This window comes from Mobula hypostoma, chromosome 11 (assembly GCF_963921235.1).
Source record: "Mobula hypostoma chromosome 11, sMobHyp1.1, whole genome shotgun sequence".
NCBI lineage: Eukaryota > Metazoa > Chordata > Chondrichthyes > Myliobatiformes > Myliobatidae > Mobula > Mobula hypostoma.
Window position 1 is genome coordinate 79,387,034 of NC_086107.1, and position 18,148 is coordinate 79,405,181.

At 43.2% G+C, this 18,148-nt stretch overlaps 1 protein-coding gene across 4 annotated transcripts in view; it reads left to right on the forward strand.

The window, feature by feature from the left end:
• The window catches only part of LOC134353855 (brain-specific angiogenesis inhibitor 1-associated protein 2-like protein 2), a 187,872-nt gene that overhangs the window by 15,135 nt on the left and 154,589 nt on the right, over nt 1-18,148 (forward strand). Inside the window, exons 1-2 of one of the 4 annotated variants that reach the window (XM_063062330.1) lie at nt 1,230-1,597; nt 14,474-14,549. In XM_063062330.1, coding sequence (XP_062918400.1) covers nt 1,547-1,597; nt 14,474-14,549 — 127 coding nt within the window. In that variant the 5' untranslated portion in view covers nt 1,230-1,546. Of the gene's footprint in view, nt 1-1,229; nt 1,598-14,473; nt 14,550-18,148 lie in introns of those variants that run through there. The other 3 variants (XM_063062329.1, XM_063062327.1, XM_063062328.1) reach the window with 3 other exon arrangements.

Genomic DNA, 18,148 nt, shown 5'->3' on the forward strand with positions numbered 1-18,148 from the left:
GCAGTAGAGGCTACCTCATTAAATATATTTAAGACACTTTTGCATAGCAGGGGAATGAAGGGTTATGGGGAAAAGGCAGGGTGTTAGAGCCCGGCCAGATCAGCCATGATCTTATTGAATGGCGGAACAGGCTTGACAGGCCCGAAGGCCGAGTCTTGCTCCTGTTCTGTGTTCGGTGACTGGTTCTCCACTATTTACATGTATAAGTAGCGTAATTAATGTGATAGATAAGTGCACGTTAGTTTAGCAGTTCATGTAATACTGTTGCTGCCCCGGTGATCAGAGTTCCATACCTGTCCCTGTCTGTGGGGAGTTTGTATCTTCTCTCGATGAGTGCATGAGTTTCCTTCCACGTTCCAAAGATATACGGGTTAGTACACGTGGGTGTAATTGGGTAGCACGGGCTTGTTGGGCCACAAGGGCCTGTTACTGTGCTGTATCTTTAAATAAAAATAAAATAAATATCTTCACTTTACAGACAGGGCAAAGCTGAATGGGAGAGTGAACTGGGAGTACATTAGTTATCTTCTAAACCACAAAGATACAGACTATCAGTTCCTGGAGATGTATAGGTTTTCACTCCCAACAGTTTCCATATAAATAGATACCAAGCTATCTGTTGGTAAGTAGATTATTTCCATTCACAAACCACAGGTAGGAAATAGCCAAGCCTGTGATGTGTTTCAGCTGAGCAGGGTTCAATGTGCTCGTAATTACTGTTTTAACTGTGTACTGTTTGTGATGTATGCGCATTATGAAAATAAGTTTTTCACTACCTCGGTAGATATGACAATAATAAACCAATTTGGTAGCTTACAGTTTGTCAAAAGATACAGCAGGTTATAGTTCAGTTGGAAATTTTGGAGAAGAAATTGAATTTTTTTTGATATATACCTCAGAACAAGCCTTTTCCAGCATCCCCTGACACCTTGATTTAACCCTAACCTATTCATGGGACACTTTACAAAGACTGATTAACCTACCTGGTATGTCTTGGACAGTGGAAAGTAACTGAGCACCAGGAGAAAACCCATGCATTTGATGGGGAGGATGTAGAGAGATGCTTTATAGAGAATGCTGTGATTGAACAGAGAGAGGAAGGGCGAGGCAAGAGTTTGTGCGTGACAAAGAGAGCGAAAGAGAAGGAGAGAGAGTGTGGGAGAGCACAAAAGGGGAAGGGGGGAGGTGGGAAAAAATGAGAGGGTAAGAATGTGTGTGAGAGAGTGAGACGAGAGAGAGAAAGAAAGCAGGAAAGGTCAGTACATAAAGAAGTTTTGAAACCTATGTCAAACAGCCACTGATGTTTTAATACAGCCCTGGTGTATTTTTTTAAAATTCTTACACTTCAGGCTGGTAAGCGATCTGAGAGAGAGAGAGAGCAAGGTTCAGGTTTGACACCAGCAGATAAATAATTAACAGCATGATCCGCTGCTCATCTGGACTGTAGTTGCTGTCTCAGCCTTTAACCAAAGAGTGTTTCCGGATAGCAGAAAGAAAGACTTGTTCGCAAAACTTCTCGTGACATCTGTTTACCCTTCTCTGGACCATGGCTGTTTCAACTGAGCAAGTCTATTACTCTACTCTGAGTGCCTATCAGGTAAGTCCAAATTGGTGTTAGAACAATCTTTCCATCCATGTGTGGTAGCAGGCACCGGAAGACAATGAGAACCATGTCACAGGTCTAACAAATGTTGCTTTTATTTTACAAAGACACTAAATGGAAAAAGCAAGGGGCTTCCTTTCCTCCACCATCAACATTTCCCTCAACCACATCTCTTCCATTTCACGCACGTCTGCTCTTACCCCAACCTCCTGCCACCCTACCACCAAGCTCATCTCTCCCTCCCACCTTCTGCAAGGTTTGCTCCCTACGTGACTCCCTTGTCCATTCGTTTCTCCTCAATGATCTCCCTCTTGGCACTTACCTTTGCAAGTGGAACAAGTGCTATACCTGTCCCTACACCTCCTCCCTCAGTATCATTCAGGGCCCCAAACAGTCCTTCCAGGTGAGGCAACACTTCACCTGTGAGTCTTTTGAGGCCTCCTGTACGTTGGTGAGACCCGATGTAGATTGGGAGACTGTCTCGCCAAGCACCTATCGTCCGAAACATTATACTTTTTTCCATAGATGCTGCCTGACCTGCTGAGTTCCTCCAGCATTTTGTGTGTGCTGCTTGGATTTCCAGCATCTGCAGATTTTCTCATTTGTTATTTTTCCCTGTATCTGGTTAACGTTTAGATTCATTTTCTTGTTTTGACAAACCTCTATGTCTTGCTTTTCTCCTTATTAGCTTCATATTTACGGAGTCTTCCATCACCTTTGCAAAAAGGAATTCCTTTAGTTAGAGAGTGGTGAGTCTGTGGAGGCTGTCATTGGGGATATTGAAAGTGGAGGCTGATGGATTCTTGATTGGTAAGAATATGAAAGGTTATGGAGAGAAGGCAGGGGAATGGAATTGAGAGTGAAAATAAATCAGCCACAGCAAAAACACAGAGCAGATTCAATAGGTTGAACGGCATAATTCTGCTCCCATTGTTTTAGAAACATAGAAAACCTACAGCACAATACAGGCCCTTCGGCCCACAAAGCTGTCCCGAACATGTCCTTACCTTAGAAATTACCTAGGGTTACCCATAGCCCTCTATTTTTCTGAGCTCCATGTACCTGTCCAAGAGTCTTTTAAAAGACCCTATCGTATCCGGCTCCACCACCGTCACCAGCAGCCCATTCCACGCACTCACCACTCTCTGCGTAAAAAAACTTACCCCTGACATCTTCTCTGTACCTGCTTCCAAGAACTTTAAAACTGTGCCCTCTTGTGCTAGCCATTTCAGCCCTGGGGAAAAAGCATCCTCTGTCCCTCCAAGGAAGAATTGCTGAGTTTGCTCAACCTATTGTCATAAGGCATGCTCCCCAATCCAGGCAACATCCTTGTAAATCTCCTCTGTACCCTTTCTATGGTTTCCACATCCTTGCTGTAGTGAGGCAACCAGAATTGAGCACAGTACTCCAAGTGGGGTCTGACCTGGGTCCTATATAGCTGCAACATTACCTCTCGGCTTCTAAATTCAATTCCACGATTGATGAAGGCCAATGCATTATATGCTTTCTTAACCACAGAGTTAACTTGCTCAGCAGCTTTGAGTGTCCTATGGATTCGGACCCCAAGATCCCTCTGATCCTCCACACTTCCAAGAGTCTTACCATTAATACTATATTCTGTCATCATATTTGACCTACCAAAATGAACCACCTCACACTTATCTGGGTTGAACTCCATCTGCCACTTCTCAGCCCAGTTTTGCATCCTATCAATGTCCCGCTGTAACCTCTGACAGCCCTCCACACTATCCCCAACACCTCCAACCTTTGTGTCATCAACATATTTACTAACCCATCCCTCCACTTCCTCATCCAGGTCATTTATAAAAATCACTAAGAGTAAGGGTCCCAGAACAGATCCCTGAGGCACACCACTGGTGACTGACCTCCATGCAGAATATGACCTGTCTACAACTACTGTTTGCCTTCTTTGGGCAAGCCAATTCTGGATCCATAAAGCAATGTCCCCTTGGATCTCATGTCTCCTTACCTTCTCAATAAGGCTTGCATGGGTACCTTATCAAATGCCTTGCTGAAATCCATATATACTACATCTACTTCTCTACCTTCATCAATGTGTTTTGTCATATCCTCAAAAAAATCCAGTCAGGCCCATAAGGCACGACCTGGCTTTCACAAAGCCATGCTGAGTATTCCTAATCATATTTTGGTCTTATAGTTTAAGATATCCTTATGTCCCAGTACGAAGGCGTGTGGGTTATTTAGATGAATATCTTGGTTGGCTTGCTCCTGGACCTGGCCAAAGAGCCCACTTTCAGGTCCTGGCAGTTGATGGTTCAGCCTGAGCTAACAGTCTGCCCCTCTTCTGGGAAAATGTCCTAGTCTGTGTGTCCCTTAAGAAGGAGTACATGGAGCAATGTGGAACTTCCAGAATCAGTGGGTGCCACAGATAAAGATGTAGATTATTTTGTTTTTGTCACACATGAATTGAAATTCTTAGTGAAATGCACTGAGGATGTGCTGGGCAGCTGACAAATGTCACCACATTTCCCACACCAACACAGCATGCCATTGTCTCTCGAACCCTAACCCAAACATCTTTGAAAACAGAGAGGAAGCCCACAGTCATGGGGAGAATGTGCAGACTCCCTAAGGACAATGGTGGGAATGGAACCCAATCACTGGTGCTGTAAAGCGTTACATTAGCTGCTACACTACCGTACCACAGGGGCTCGAGTGCATTCTGGATATTGATTGCTGTATCGTAATCCAAAGCAATTGACTGTAAATAGGATAAATCATGAAGTACTGTAATGTAATGATACTTCGTAATCAGTGAATCAACCTTCTTTGGAAAAAGTTACAAAAAATTCCCTTCTGTGGCTCAGATTTTCCTCTGGTGATGTTACTGTGTAAACCACCTCAGGTACTAAATAAATCAGGATTCAAGATCAAGATTGTTTAATGCCGTTTCCAGTAAACAAGTGTAAAGGAGAACAAAGTAATTGTTACTCCAGATACAATGCAGCACAAAAAAGCACAATAAGATAAATAACACAATAATAAAAACAAAATAAATATACATTTGTAAATACATAAGATAGCTTTCACTCAGTGGCCATTTCATTAGGCACCTCCTGTATCTAATCAAGTGGCCACTGAGTGTATGTTCGTGTTGCTCTGCTGCTGTAGGCCATTCACTTCAAGGCTCAATATGTTGTGCATTCAGAGATTCTCTTCTGCACCCCACTGTTGTAACACGTGGCTGTTTCAGTTACTATTGCCTTCCTGTCAGCTTGAACCAGTCTGACCATTTTCATCTGACCTCTCTCATTAGCAACGTGTTTTCATCCACAGAACTGCCACTCACTGAATTTTTTTTTGTATTTTGTGAAAATCCAGGAGATCAACAAGTTCTGAGATACTCTAACCACTCTGTTTGGCACCAACAATCATTCCATGGTCAAAGGCACTTAGATTACATTTCTTCTCCATTCTGATGTTTGGATTGAGCAATAATTGAGTCTCTTGACCATGAATGCATGCTTTTATGCATTGAGATACTGCCTGTGGTTGGCTGATTAGATATTTGTATTAATGAACAGGTGTACATGTGTGCACTGAATAAGTGATTGTTTGTGTGTGTGTGTGCGTGCGTGCGCGAGAGAGAGAGTGTGTGTGTGTGTGAGAGAGAGCGAAGGAGGGAGACAGGGAGGGAGACAGAGAGTGTGTGTGTATGTGTGTGCGTGCGTGGTCCTACATTATATTGCTGTGCTTTTTCCAGCTCCTTTCTGTACTGTATATATGTCCTTGATGACTGGTAGGCTGGTGCCAATGATGCACTTGGCAGTTTTACTACCCATTGTAGAGCCTCTCTGTCCCCTGTAGTGCAGTTTCTGTACCATGCCGTGATGCAGCATGTTAGGATGCTCTCTACCATACATCTTTAGAAGGTCGTGTGCAAGATATTGTGAAGTTGGAGGAAAATCTTGAGCCCAGAAGTCAAGGTGAATAACGTTAACTCCCAGCAGGTTGTAGCACAGGTTATAATTCGCTATTGTTCCTGCCCTTTGGTGGGATGTACCCTCATTGCACTATGACCAATGGGAACATGGTATAAAAACCTGAAGACTCATTCAACGTTTCAGGAACAGCTTCTTCCCCTCTGCCATCATGAACATGAACACTGCCTCATTACTGATGGCGTGGCATGGTAGCATAGCAGACAGTGTAATTCTTAACAGCACTAGTGACTGGAAGATCAGGGTTCCATTCCCGCCGCTGTCTGTAAGAGGTCTGTATATTCTCACCCTGACAATGCACCTCCAGTTTTCTCCCACATTCCTAAAACAGAAGATCATCCTTACCCTCCCCAATACTTAACCAAGTTAAAAGTGTCTTAGCCATTGAGTTTAATTGCATTGATCAAAGGAACTAACTTGGAGCAGAGAATTTGGATTTGCATTGACACAATGAAGAAGACAAGGGACAGGAGCAGGAGTTAAGCCATCTGGCCTTTTGCACCTTCTCCACCACTAGCTTCAGAGCATTCTCTCTGTTATACTGGGTGTTAGCATCTCAGAGGATCTAACCTGGGTCCAACACATTGACACAATTACGAAGAAGCTTTAAGTTCCTCGGGGTCGACATCACAAATGACCTGACTTGGTCCAACCAAGCAAGAGTCCACTGCCAAGAAGGCCCACCAGCACCTTTACTTCCTGAGAAAGCTAAAGAAATTTGGCCTGTCCCCTAAAACCCTCACTAATTTTTATAGATGCACCGTAGAAAGCATTCTTCTAGGGCTCATCACAACCTGGTATGGAAGTTGTCCTGTCCAAGACCGAAAGAAGCTGCAGAAGATTTTGAACACAGCCCAGCACATCACACAAACCAATCTTCCGTCCTTGGATTCACTTTACACCGCACGTTGTCGGAGCAGTGCTGCCAGGATAATCAAGGACACGACCCACCCAGCTAACACACTTTTCGTCCCTCTTCCCTCCGGGAGAAGGCTCAGGAACTTGAAGACTCGTATGGCCAGATTTGGGAACAGCTTCTTTCCAACTGTGATAAGACTGCTGAACGGATCCTGACCCGGATCTGGGCCGCACCCTTCAAATATCTGGACCTGCCTCTCAGTTTTTTTGCACTATATGTTTTCCCTTCTCTATTTTCTATTTATGATTTATAATTTAAATTTTTATTATATTTACCATCGTTTTGTACTCCAGGGAGCACAAAGCGCAGAATCAAATATCACTGTGATGATTGTACACTCTGGTATCAATTGTTTGGCGACAATAAAATAAAGTAAAGTAAAGAAGGCGTACCAGTGGTTCTACTTCATTAGAAGTTTGAGGACTTTCAATATGTCACCAAAGAACATTCAACATGGAACAGTAGAGCACAGGAGCGGGCTATTCGGCCCACAATGTTTTGCCAACTCAGCTAAAGCACAAATCAAAAACATCCAAACACCAATCCCTCCTACCTACACCATGCCCATACCCCTCCATCTTCCTTACATCCATGTGCCTATCCAAACATGTCCTATAAACCTCTAATGTATTTGCCTCTATCACAATACCAGCATCCATGTCTTTCTGTGTGAAAAATCTTACCTCTCACATCCCCCTTTCATCTTCAATGCATGCCTTCTGGTATTAGACATTTTAACCCTGGGAAACAGATACTCTGTGTCCACTCTATCCAGGCCTCTCATAATCATGTAAAACTGTAACAGATCTCCCCTCAGCCTCTGGCACTAGAGAAAACAACCCAAGTTTATCCAGCCTATTGTGATGGCACATACCCTTTAAACCAGGCAGCATCCTGGTAAACCTGTTCTGCTCCCTCTGCAAAGACTCAACATCCTTCCTATAGTGAGGCAAACAGACTTGTATGCAATATTCCAGCTGTGGCTTAACCAGAGTTTTATAAAGTTACAACATAACCTCTTGAATTTTGAACTCAATGCCTCTATTAATAAGGGTCTTTCAAATTTCGATAGATGTACTGTGCAGAACATCACCATCTTGTTTGGATGCTCCAATGCGCTGGATGAAAACAGGCTGCAGAGTGTTGTAGACTCAGCCAGCTCCAACATGGGTGCAACCCTTTCCACTTTTCAGGACATCTTCAAGAAGTGGTGTCTCATGAAGATTGCATCCATCATTAAGGATCCTCATTCGAGGACTTGCCATCTTTATGTTACTACCATCGAAGAGGAGGTATAGGGGCCCAAAGACCCTCACTCAGTGATTTAGTAACAACTTCTTCCCCTATGTCATCAGATTTCTGAATGGTCCATGAACTCATGAACAGTATGTCATTAATGATAAGGGCAGCATGGTGGTTAGTCTAATGCTTTGTAACACCAGCGATCAAAAGATCAGGTTCAATTCACACTGACCTCTGTAAGGCTACTCCACTGATAGTTAGCTGACTTTAGATTTCTCCTTCTCAAATTTCAGGGTGAATTCTATCATATTATGATCACTTGGCCTGAAGGGTTCTTTCACCTTAAACTCTCTTATCAAATCTGGTTCATTACATGACACCCAATCCAGAATTGCCTTTTCCTCTAGTGGGTTTAACCACAAGCTGCACCAAAAAACCACCTTGTAGGTATTCTTCAAATTTCCTCTCTCACCATGAAGCACCTTTCTGATTTTTCTAATCTACCTGCAAATGGAAATCCCCCATAGCGATCATAACAAGACTTCTCTATGTTCACCTTCCCTCTTTTGAATACTGTGGAACCGATCTGAGACGTCCCTGACCTTGACACTTGAAAGACAACATACTATCTGGGTGTCCCTTTCACGCCCACATATCCTCCTGTTCGTTCTTCTAACTATGGAATCCATTATCACTACTGCACTTCTCTTCTCCCCTCCCTTCTGAGCCACAGAGTCAGGCACAGTGTCAGAGACCTGGTTGCTGTGGCTTTCCACTGCTGGGTTGTCTCCTCTAACAGTAGCTGAAGTGGTATACTTATTATTCAGGGGAATGGCGACAAGACAATTGGATATGTGAATGGAAATGAGGGGTTTAGTGAGATATGGGGCAAATGCAGGTAATTGGGACTAGCTTGGTGAGAACCAGGATCAACATGGATGAGTTAGGCTGGAGGGCTTGTGTCTGTTTTGTTTAAGACCATAAGATATAGGAGCAGAAGTGGGCCATTCAGTCCATCAAGTCTGCTCCGCCATTCAATCATGGCTGATCCAATTCTTCCTGTCATCCCAACTCCCCTGCCTTCTCCTCATACCCTTTGATGCCTTGGATAATCAAGAACCTATCTATCTCTGCCTTAAATGCACCCAGTGACTTGGCCTCCACAGCCACTCGTGGCAACAATTTCTGCAGATTTACCACCCTCTGACTAAAGTAATTCCTCTGCACCTCTGTTCTAAATGGACATCCTTCAATCCTGTAGTTGTGTCCTTTTGTCCTAGACTCCCCTACCATGGGAAATAACTTTTCCATATCAAATCCGTTCAAACCTTTTAACATTCGGAATGTTTCTATGAGACCTCCCCCCACCCCGCCCCCCATTCTCCTGAACTCCAGGGAATACAACCCAAGAGCTGCCAGACGTTCCTCATACAGTAAACCTTTCATTCCTGGAACCATTCTCGTGAATCTTCTTTGAACCCTCTCCAATGTCAGTATATCCTTTCTAGAATAAGGAGCCCAAAACTGCACACAATACTCTGTGTAGTCTCACAAGTATCTTATAGAGCCTCAACATCACATCCCTGCTCTTATATTCTATACCCCTACAAATGAATGCCAACATTACATTCACCTTCTTCACTAATGACTCAGCCTGGAGGGTATCCTGCACAAGGACTCCCAAGTCCCTTTGCATCTGTGCGTTTTGAATTCTCTTTCCATCTAAATAATAGCTTGCCCGTTTATTTCTTCCACCAAAGTGCATGACCCATACACTTTCCAGCATTGTATTTCATTTGCCACTTCTTTGCCCATTCCCCTAAACTATCTAAGTCTCTCTGCAGGCTCTTCGTTTCCTCAACACGACACGCTCCTCCATCTATCTTGTATCATCGGCAAATTTAGCCACAAATTGTTTGTACATTAATCCCATAGTCCAAATCATTGACATACATTGTAAAAAGCAGCAGTCCCAACACTGACCCGTGTTGAACTCCACTGGTAACCAGTAGCCAGCCAGAATAAGATACCTTTATTCCCACTCTCTGTTTTCTGCCGATCAGCCAATGCTCCATCCATGCTAGTAGCTGCCCTGTAATTCCATGGGATCTTATCTTGCTAAGCAGCCTCATGTGCGGCACCTTGTCAGAGGCCTTCTGAAAATCCAAGTACACCATGTCTACTGCATCTCCTTTATCTACACTGCTCGTAATTTCCTCAAAAAAATGTAGTAGGTTTGTCAGGCAGGATTTTCCTTTCAGGAAACCACGCTGGCTTTGGCCTGTCTTGTCATGTGCCTCCAGGTACTCTGTAATCTCATCCCTAACAATCAATTCCAACAAATTCCCAACCACTGGTGTCAGGCTAATAGGACTGTAGTTCCCTTTTTGCTGCCTCCTACCCTTCTTAAATAGCGGAGTAACATTTGCAATTTTTCAGTCATCCAGAAGATCATTGTAGGTGCCTCCGCAATCTCTCTAGCTACTTCCTTCAGAATCTGAGGGTGCATTTCATCAGGTCCAGGGGATTTATCCACCCTCAGACCAGCAAGCTTCCTGAGCACCTTTTCAGCCATAATTTTCACTGCACATACTTCACTTCCCTGACACTCTTGAATATCCAGTACAGTGCAGATGTCTTCCACTTTGAAGACTGATGCAAAATATGCATTCAGTTCCTCTGCCATCTTTGTGTCTCTCATTACAATATCTCCAGTGTCATTTTCTATTGGTCCTATATCTACCCTCAGCTCTGTTTTACTCTTTATATACTTAAAAAAGCTCTTAGTATCTTCTTTGATATTAGTCGCCAGCTTCCTTTCAGAATTCATCTTTTCCTTCCTAATGACCTTCTTAGTCTCCTTCTGAAAGTTTTTCAAAACTTCTTAATCCTCTTTCTTCTCACTAGCTTTGGCTTCCTTGTATGCCCTCTGTTTTGCTTTTACTTTGGCTCTGACTTCACTTGTCAGCCACTGTAGAGTTCTTCTTCCATTCAAAAATTGTTTCTTATTTGGAATAGATCTGTCTTGCATTTCCCTCATTTTTCGCAGAAACTCCAGCCATTGCTGCTCTGCTGTCCTTCCTTCTAGTGTCCCTTTCCAGTCAACCTTGGCCAGTTCCCCTCTCATGCCACTGTAATTTCCTTTATTCCACTGAAATACCAACACATTGGAATTTGGTTTCTCCTTCTCAAATTTCAAAGTAAACTCGATCATATTGTGATCACTGTTCCCTAAGGCTTCCTTAACCTTAAACTCTCCTATCACCTCCAGATCATTGCACAACACCCAATCAGGTACAGCCGATCCCTAGTGGGCTCAACAACAAGCTGTTCTAAAAAGCCATCACTTAGACATTCTTGATGTTTATTTCTGGCTTGGTTTTCCCAATCCACTTTCATGTTAAAATCCCCAACGATTATCATGACAATGCCCTTCTGACATGCTTTTTCCATCTCCTGCTGTAATTTGTAATCCACATCCCGGCTACTGTTTGGAGGCCTGTATACAACAGCCATTAGGGTCTTTTTACCCTTGTCACTTCGTAACTCAACCCATAGAGACTCTACAGTTTCGGATCCTATGTCATCCCTTTCTAATGATTTAATATTATTTTTTATACACAGGGCCACACCATCCCCTCTGCCTTCTCACCTATCTTTGTGATACACTGTATATCCTTGGACGTTCAGCTCCCAATGGTAGCCATCCTTTAGCCAAGTTTCAGAGATGGCCACAGCGTCATTGTTGCCAATCTGTAGCTGAATTTCAAGATCATCCATTTTTTTCTTATGCTGCATGCATTCAAATATAACACTTGCAAATTTATTCATATTTAACAAGTTTAACTCTATACCTCTCTGATTGCCTGAGAGCTAACGTATTCTCAAATGACCCTCCTCCCTGTCAGAAGGAAATAATTTTTCAAATCTTTGTTCTAATTTTATTGTTCTGTTCATTTAAAAACAAACAGAAAATCTGAAACAAAAGCACGGACTACTGGAAGCACCACACGGGTCAGGCAGCATCTGTGGAGAGAGAAAAACAGTCAATGTTGTGGGTTTATAATCCTTCATAGTTTTGTCTGCATTGGTCATTAGAGATTTGAACTCAGTGAAATTTTAAGAAGTATGTATTCATGTTCTCTATGTTGAGATAAGGGGTGAGATCACCTCCAACTAATTCTCATGGAATCTATAGGCCATTTGGCCCAACTAATCTATACTGGCATGTATAAGCCTCCTCTCACTCCACTTCATCTAATCCTGTCAGGCTGATGTTTGAGCAACAAAGATACTGTGGGGAGAGGAAAAACATTCTGAACGTTTCTCCCGCACAGGTAGTCTCTCCCTCTCCATTCTTGTTCAAATTATTCCTCCTACTGCCCCTCAAAATTCAAAGTTTAAAGTTCAAAGTAAATTTTATTATCAGAGCACATGTATTTCACCATATTCAACCCTGAGATTCTTTTTCCTGTGGGCACACTCAGCAAATCTATAGAACAGTAACTGTAAGAGGATCAATGAAAGATCAAGTAGAGCATAGAAAATGACAAACTGTGCAAATGCAATAAATAAATAGCAATAAATAATAAGAATATGAAATACCAAGATAAAGAGTCCATAAAGTGAGATCATTGGTTGTGGAACACCTCAATAGATGAGTGTAGTTATTCTCTTTTGTTCAAGAGTCTGATGTTTGACTCTCAATTCATTTCCACATAAGACATCAGAGCAGAATTAGGCCATTAGGTCCATTGAGTGTGCTCCACCATTCCATCATGACAGAGTTATAATCCCTCTCAACCTCATTCTCCTACCTTCTCCCCATAACCTTTGATGTCCTTACTAATAAAGAGCATATGAACCTCCACTTCAGATATATTCAATAACTTGGCCATCATAGTCATCTGTGGCAATGTATTCCATTTGTTCACCAACCTCTGGTGAAAGAAATTCCTCTGATTCTCTGGTCTAAAGGAATGGCTTTCTATTCTGATGCTGTGCTGTCTGATCATAGGCTCTCCCTCAATAGGAAATATCCTCTCCACATCCACTCTATTTAGGCCTTTCAATATTTGATCGGTTTCAATGAGATCCCCTGTCATTCTTCTAAACTCCAGTGAGCACGGGCCCAGAGCAATCAAATGCTGCTCATACGTTAACCCTTTCATTCCCGGGTTAATTCTCATGGAGCTTCTCTGGACCCCCTCCAATGCCAACACATCCTTTCTTAGATAAGTGGCCCAAAACTGCTCACAATATTCCTCAGCAGTCTAGCCTATGCCTTGTGAGTGACGTATGGCCTCCATTGGCCAGAGTTGACCATGTATATTGCGTCCTAACTGTCTAGATATGCAAGCCTGGGCAGTATGGTATGGAGAGTGAGCTGTTACCATTGTAGCAATCTCCCCCCTCTATGCATCTGATGAACCCAAAGGAATGGCAGAGACCGATACAGTTTGGTACCAGCAGCAACACAGGAGTTGCCAGTCAACATTGAACTCAATGTAGGACTGCCTTAGGGACTCCAGCTCTGAGTTTTTCCTTCGGGGTTTACTCCTGAAGCCTTCCCCATGAGTGGGTGTAGCCGCAAGGCAATGGAGGTTTGAGATCAGAGTTTTTCTTCTCCTAGATGAGATGCCAACCACAGCTGATGAGCCCCATCTGCTCAAAGCGACTGATTTTAAGGTGCCAGTAATCCACATTTGTCCCTTCCCCTGTCAGTAGAAACATTTCCACTGGGCTTAGTAGCTAATCCACATGTGAAGGCCAGGAGCTGGACTTGGTTGTCAGATGCTATTTGAGGCGCATACCATTGGGAGCTAATCCCCATTATCATCCCTGGCTATAACAGACTTAAGCAACCTATGCCTTGCAAAGCCCAGCAAAACGTTTAAGGATGCAGTAGCTGCCTTCCTATTTTATTCAAGTCCTCACCACTTGCTCTGTGTAAGGTAGGGCAGGATATCAAATTCTTTTAATTAGTTAATTGCCCATTCTAAACCTCTCAGTTTAACGATTTATTATTTATTAACAGTCAATGTGACTTAAGTACATATCCTGTTGTTATCTCATTAAGCCAGTTAGGGCCAATCTATTGGAAAGTTGTAAGCTTTCCAATTTATCTGTTGTTACAGCCGAGCATCCCAAATATAAGCTGCTAATGTTGCAGGTGTCTCTTTATAGATGAGGGCACTGCACGTTCATTGAATTATTTATTATTTTATGGAACAAGAATTCATTACCACAGACATTTGTGGAGGCCTAGTCATTGGCTATATTTGAAGCTCAGGCTGACAAGTTCTTGATTAACAAGGGCATTGAAGGTTACGGGGAGAAAACAAGAGAATGTGGTTGAGAGGTTGGGGTTTAACTCAGCCATGATGGAATAGTGGAGCAGACTCGATGGGCTGAATGGCCTAATTCTGCTCCTGTGTCTTAATCTGTCTGGATTCATTGGAGAGGTCTGAGTGACCTGGATCCAGGCTGCTGGCCGAGTTGGAGGTGTGCAGTGTTTGACTGTTGGTGGATCCCGATATTTTTGCAATCCAAAGATTCCTTCAGAAGTCAAGAACAAGACATAAAACTTGTTGCTAACAATCATTTTATTAAGTATCGCATGAGTGGAAAGTGAACAAGAAAGAGGAGTACAAAGGAAAATAAAAATAACAATTGTGCACCACAATCCAACACTGTGTAACCAAGGTAATTGTGTTTGATTTGCAGAATATAATGGAACAGTTCAATCCTGGATTACAGAATCTGGTGTTGCTTGGGAGCAACTTTGTCAGAGCGTTTCGAAGTAAGTATTGAATCGATGGACTGTCTGTGACATTTAATTCTTCATTTAACATAACTACGCATCATGGAAGTGTAGTGGTCAGTGCTTTACAGCACTGGCGATCTGGGTGCAATTCTGACTGCTGTCTGTAAGCCATTTGTACGTTTCCCTGTGACTGCTCCAGTTTTCTTCCACATTCTAAAGACATAAGGGTTAGATTTAGTAAGTTGTGAGCATTCTATATTGATGTCAGAAGTATGATGACTCTTGCGAGCTGCCCCAGCTCATTCTTAAATGTGTTGGTCACTGACACAAATGACTCATTTCACCGTCTGCTGATCTTTAAAAATCTCTTTATTTTTATTGCTTTGAGGTTTGTTAAGATCATATGACAGCAGAATAGACAGTTTGAAGTTCAAAAGAACTTTAAACAAGGTTACACCAACTCATAATGCTGCTTAATCTTCTCATCAGGAGCCAGACTCTTGATTGTTCAGGGGTTTACTCTATAGAACATTGACTTCAGTTGAACTTGCACTTTCCAGTCAGTGTTTGTGGAACTGTGCTATATAACTTGCTAGAGAAGCAAGGTTCCTTAGTTCTGCAGCAGACAGAAGGGCTCCACAACAGGTAGTTAAAACTGCCAAAGGAATCACTGGCACCAACCTATCTGCCATCAAGGACAGTCGCCATGCAGAAAGGTTCAAAGATTCAAAGTACATTTATTATCAAAGTTTAAGGTAGCGCTGGTGAAACTCAGCGACTATTTGCTGGTGGCCAATAAAACAAAGAAAACAACTAAATATTTTATTAATCACACTTTTTCTGGTAAACAATTACTGCAAACAATAGCCTGTAATTTCCTTGTGGCATTGAGCTTTTGGCATTTTTGCGCTGTGAACTGGAGTCTTGGAGGAGTAGGATGGTTGTGGCAGGTCTGGGTGGAGAATGAGCTGGTGTATTGCTGGAGCTGACCTGTTGGCAACTCAGTGCAGCAGAACTGAGGTGAGGCAGAGACGGAGCCTGGGCCCAAGAGTGAGGAAAGACATGAGGTGACTGATCTAAATGCTGAGCCAAATGGAAAAGTCAGGTACCGGCTGAATTAAGGAGTGTATCGAAGCGGCGGGGCCAGTGCCCAAGAGCGAGGAATGATCTGAGTTTTGGATGATATAAGAGCCAGGCCAGATTGAAATGTGTCACAATGTTGGAGGGACAGGCCTGTTCAGCTCGCTGCTTCACGCGATTTATTTATCTCTGCACTGAATTGATGCTGTGACCTGCAACTAGTGGACTTCTGAATTGGCTGCATTGATGCCTGGTTTCGTGAACTTCAGTTCTGAATGCTGTTTGCTTACCTATATTGTCTGCACAATTTGCTTTCTTTTCTTTCTGCATATTTGGTGTTTTACTGTCTTCTTTTGTTTTAATGGGTTCCATTGAGTTTCTTTGTTTTGTGGCTGCCTGTAAGGAGACGAATCTCAAGGTGGTATAAAGTGGATGAACTTTGAGCTTTGAACTAAACAGAATACAACTCCGAGATTCACCCATATGCAGGCAGCCATGAAACAAAGAAACACCATGGGACCTGTTCAAACTCTGAACGTGTGGACAAAGAACAAATTGCGCAAACTGCAAAAAAAAACAAGCGAACAGCACGTTGAATATCAAACAGGAGTGCTGGAGTATATAATTTAGTGCATCTCAGCATCCACAGCTAAGTGCAGGCCGTAGACCTGGGTGTCATTATACACCAGTCATTGAAAGTGGGCATGCAGGTACAGCAGGCGGTGAAAAAGGCGAACGGTATGCTGGCATTTATAGCGAGAGGATTCGAGTACAGGAGCAGGGAGGTACTACTGCAGTTGTACAAGGCCTTGGTGAGACCACACCTGGAGTATTGTGTGCAGTTTTGGTCCCCTAATCTGAGGAAAGACATCTTTGCCATAGAGGGAGTACAAAGAAGGTTCACCAGATTGATTCCTGGGATGGCAGATCTTTCATATGAAGAAAGACTGGATGAACTGGGCTTGTACTCGTTGGAATTTAGAAGATTGAGGGGGGATCTGATTGAAACGTATAAGATCCTAAAGGGATTGGACAGGCTAGATGCGGGAAGATTGTTCCCGATGTTGGGGAGGTCTAGAACGAGGGGTCACAGTTTGAGGATAGAGGGGAAGCCTTTTAGGACCGAGGTTAGGAAAAACTTCTTCACACAGAGAGTGGTGAATCTGTGGAATTCTCTGCCACAGCAAACTGTTGAGGCCAGTTCATTAGCTATGTTTAAAAGGAAGTTAGATATGGCCCTTGTGGCTACAGGGGTCAGGGGGTATGGAGGGAAGGCTGGGTTCTGAGTTGGATGATCAGCCATGATCATAATAAATGGCGGTGCAGGCTCGAAGGGCCGAATGGCCTACTCCTGCACCTATTTTCTATGTTTCTATGTTTCTATGTAGAGCCAGTCTTTAGCGAAGCGCCCCAGTCTGCATCAAACCGCTCAGAAACAGAGCAACTCCAGAAACAAGAGCAACATGAACCTCAGTCTTCCAAAGCGAGTCCACAGCCTCAAGCCTCACTGATCAATCAATAATAGACAATAGACAATAGGTGCAGGAGTAGGCCATTTGGCCCTTTGAACCAGTACCACCATTCACTGTGATCATGGCTGATCATCCACAATCAGTACCCCGTTCCTGCCTTCTCCCCATGTCCCTTGACTCCGCTATCTTTAAGAGCTCTATCTAACTCTTTCTTGAAAGCATCCAGAGAATTCGCCTCCACTGCCTTATGAGGCAGAGCATTTCACAGAACCACAACCCTCTGGGTGAATAAGTTTTTCCTCAACTCCGTTCTAAATGGCCTACCCCTTATTCTCAAACTGTGGCCTCTGATTCTGGACTCCCCCAACATTGGGAACATGTTTCCTGCCTCTAGTGTGTCCAATCCCTTAATAATCTTATATGTTTCAATCAGATCCCCTCTCATCCTTCTAAATTCCAGTGTGTACGAGCCCAGTCGCTCCAATCTTTCAATATATGACAGTCCCGCCATCCTGGGAGTTAACCTCGTGAACCTACGCTGCACTCCATTAATAGCAAGAATGTCCTTCCTCAAATTTGGAGACCAAAACGGGACACAATATTCCAGGTGTGGTCTTATCAGGGCCCTGTACAACTGCAGAAGGACCTCTTTGCTCCTGTACTCAACTCCCTTTGTTATGAAGGCCAACATGCCGTTAGCTTTCTTCACTGCCTGCTGTACTTGCATGCTTACTTTCAGTGACTGATGAACAAGGACACCTAGATCTCATTGTACTTCCCCTTTTCCTAACTTGACACCATTCAGATAGTAATCTGCCTTCCTGTTCTTACCACCAAAGTGGATAACCTCACATTTATCCACATTAAACTGCATCTGCCATGTATCTGCCCATTCACTCAACCTGTCCAAATCATCCTGCATTCTCATAACATCCTCCTCACATTTCACACTGCTACCCAGCTTTGTGTTATCTGCAAATTTGCTAATGTTACTTTTAATCTCTTCATCTAAATCATTAATGTATATTGTAAATAGCTGCGGTCCAAGCACCGAGCCTTGCGGTACTCTACTAGTCACTGCCT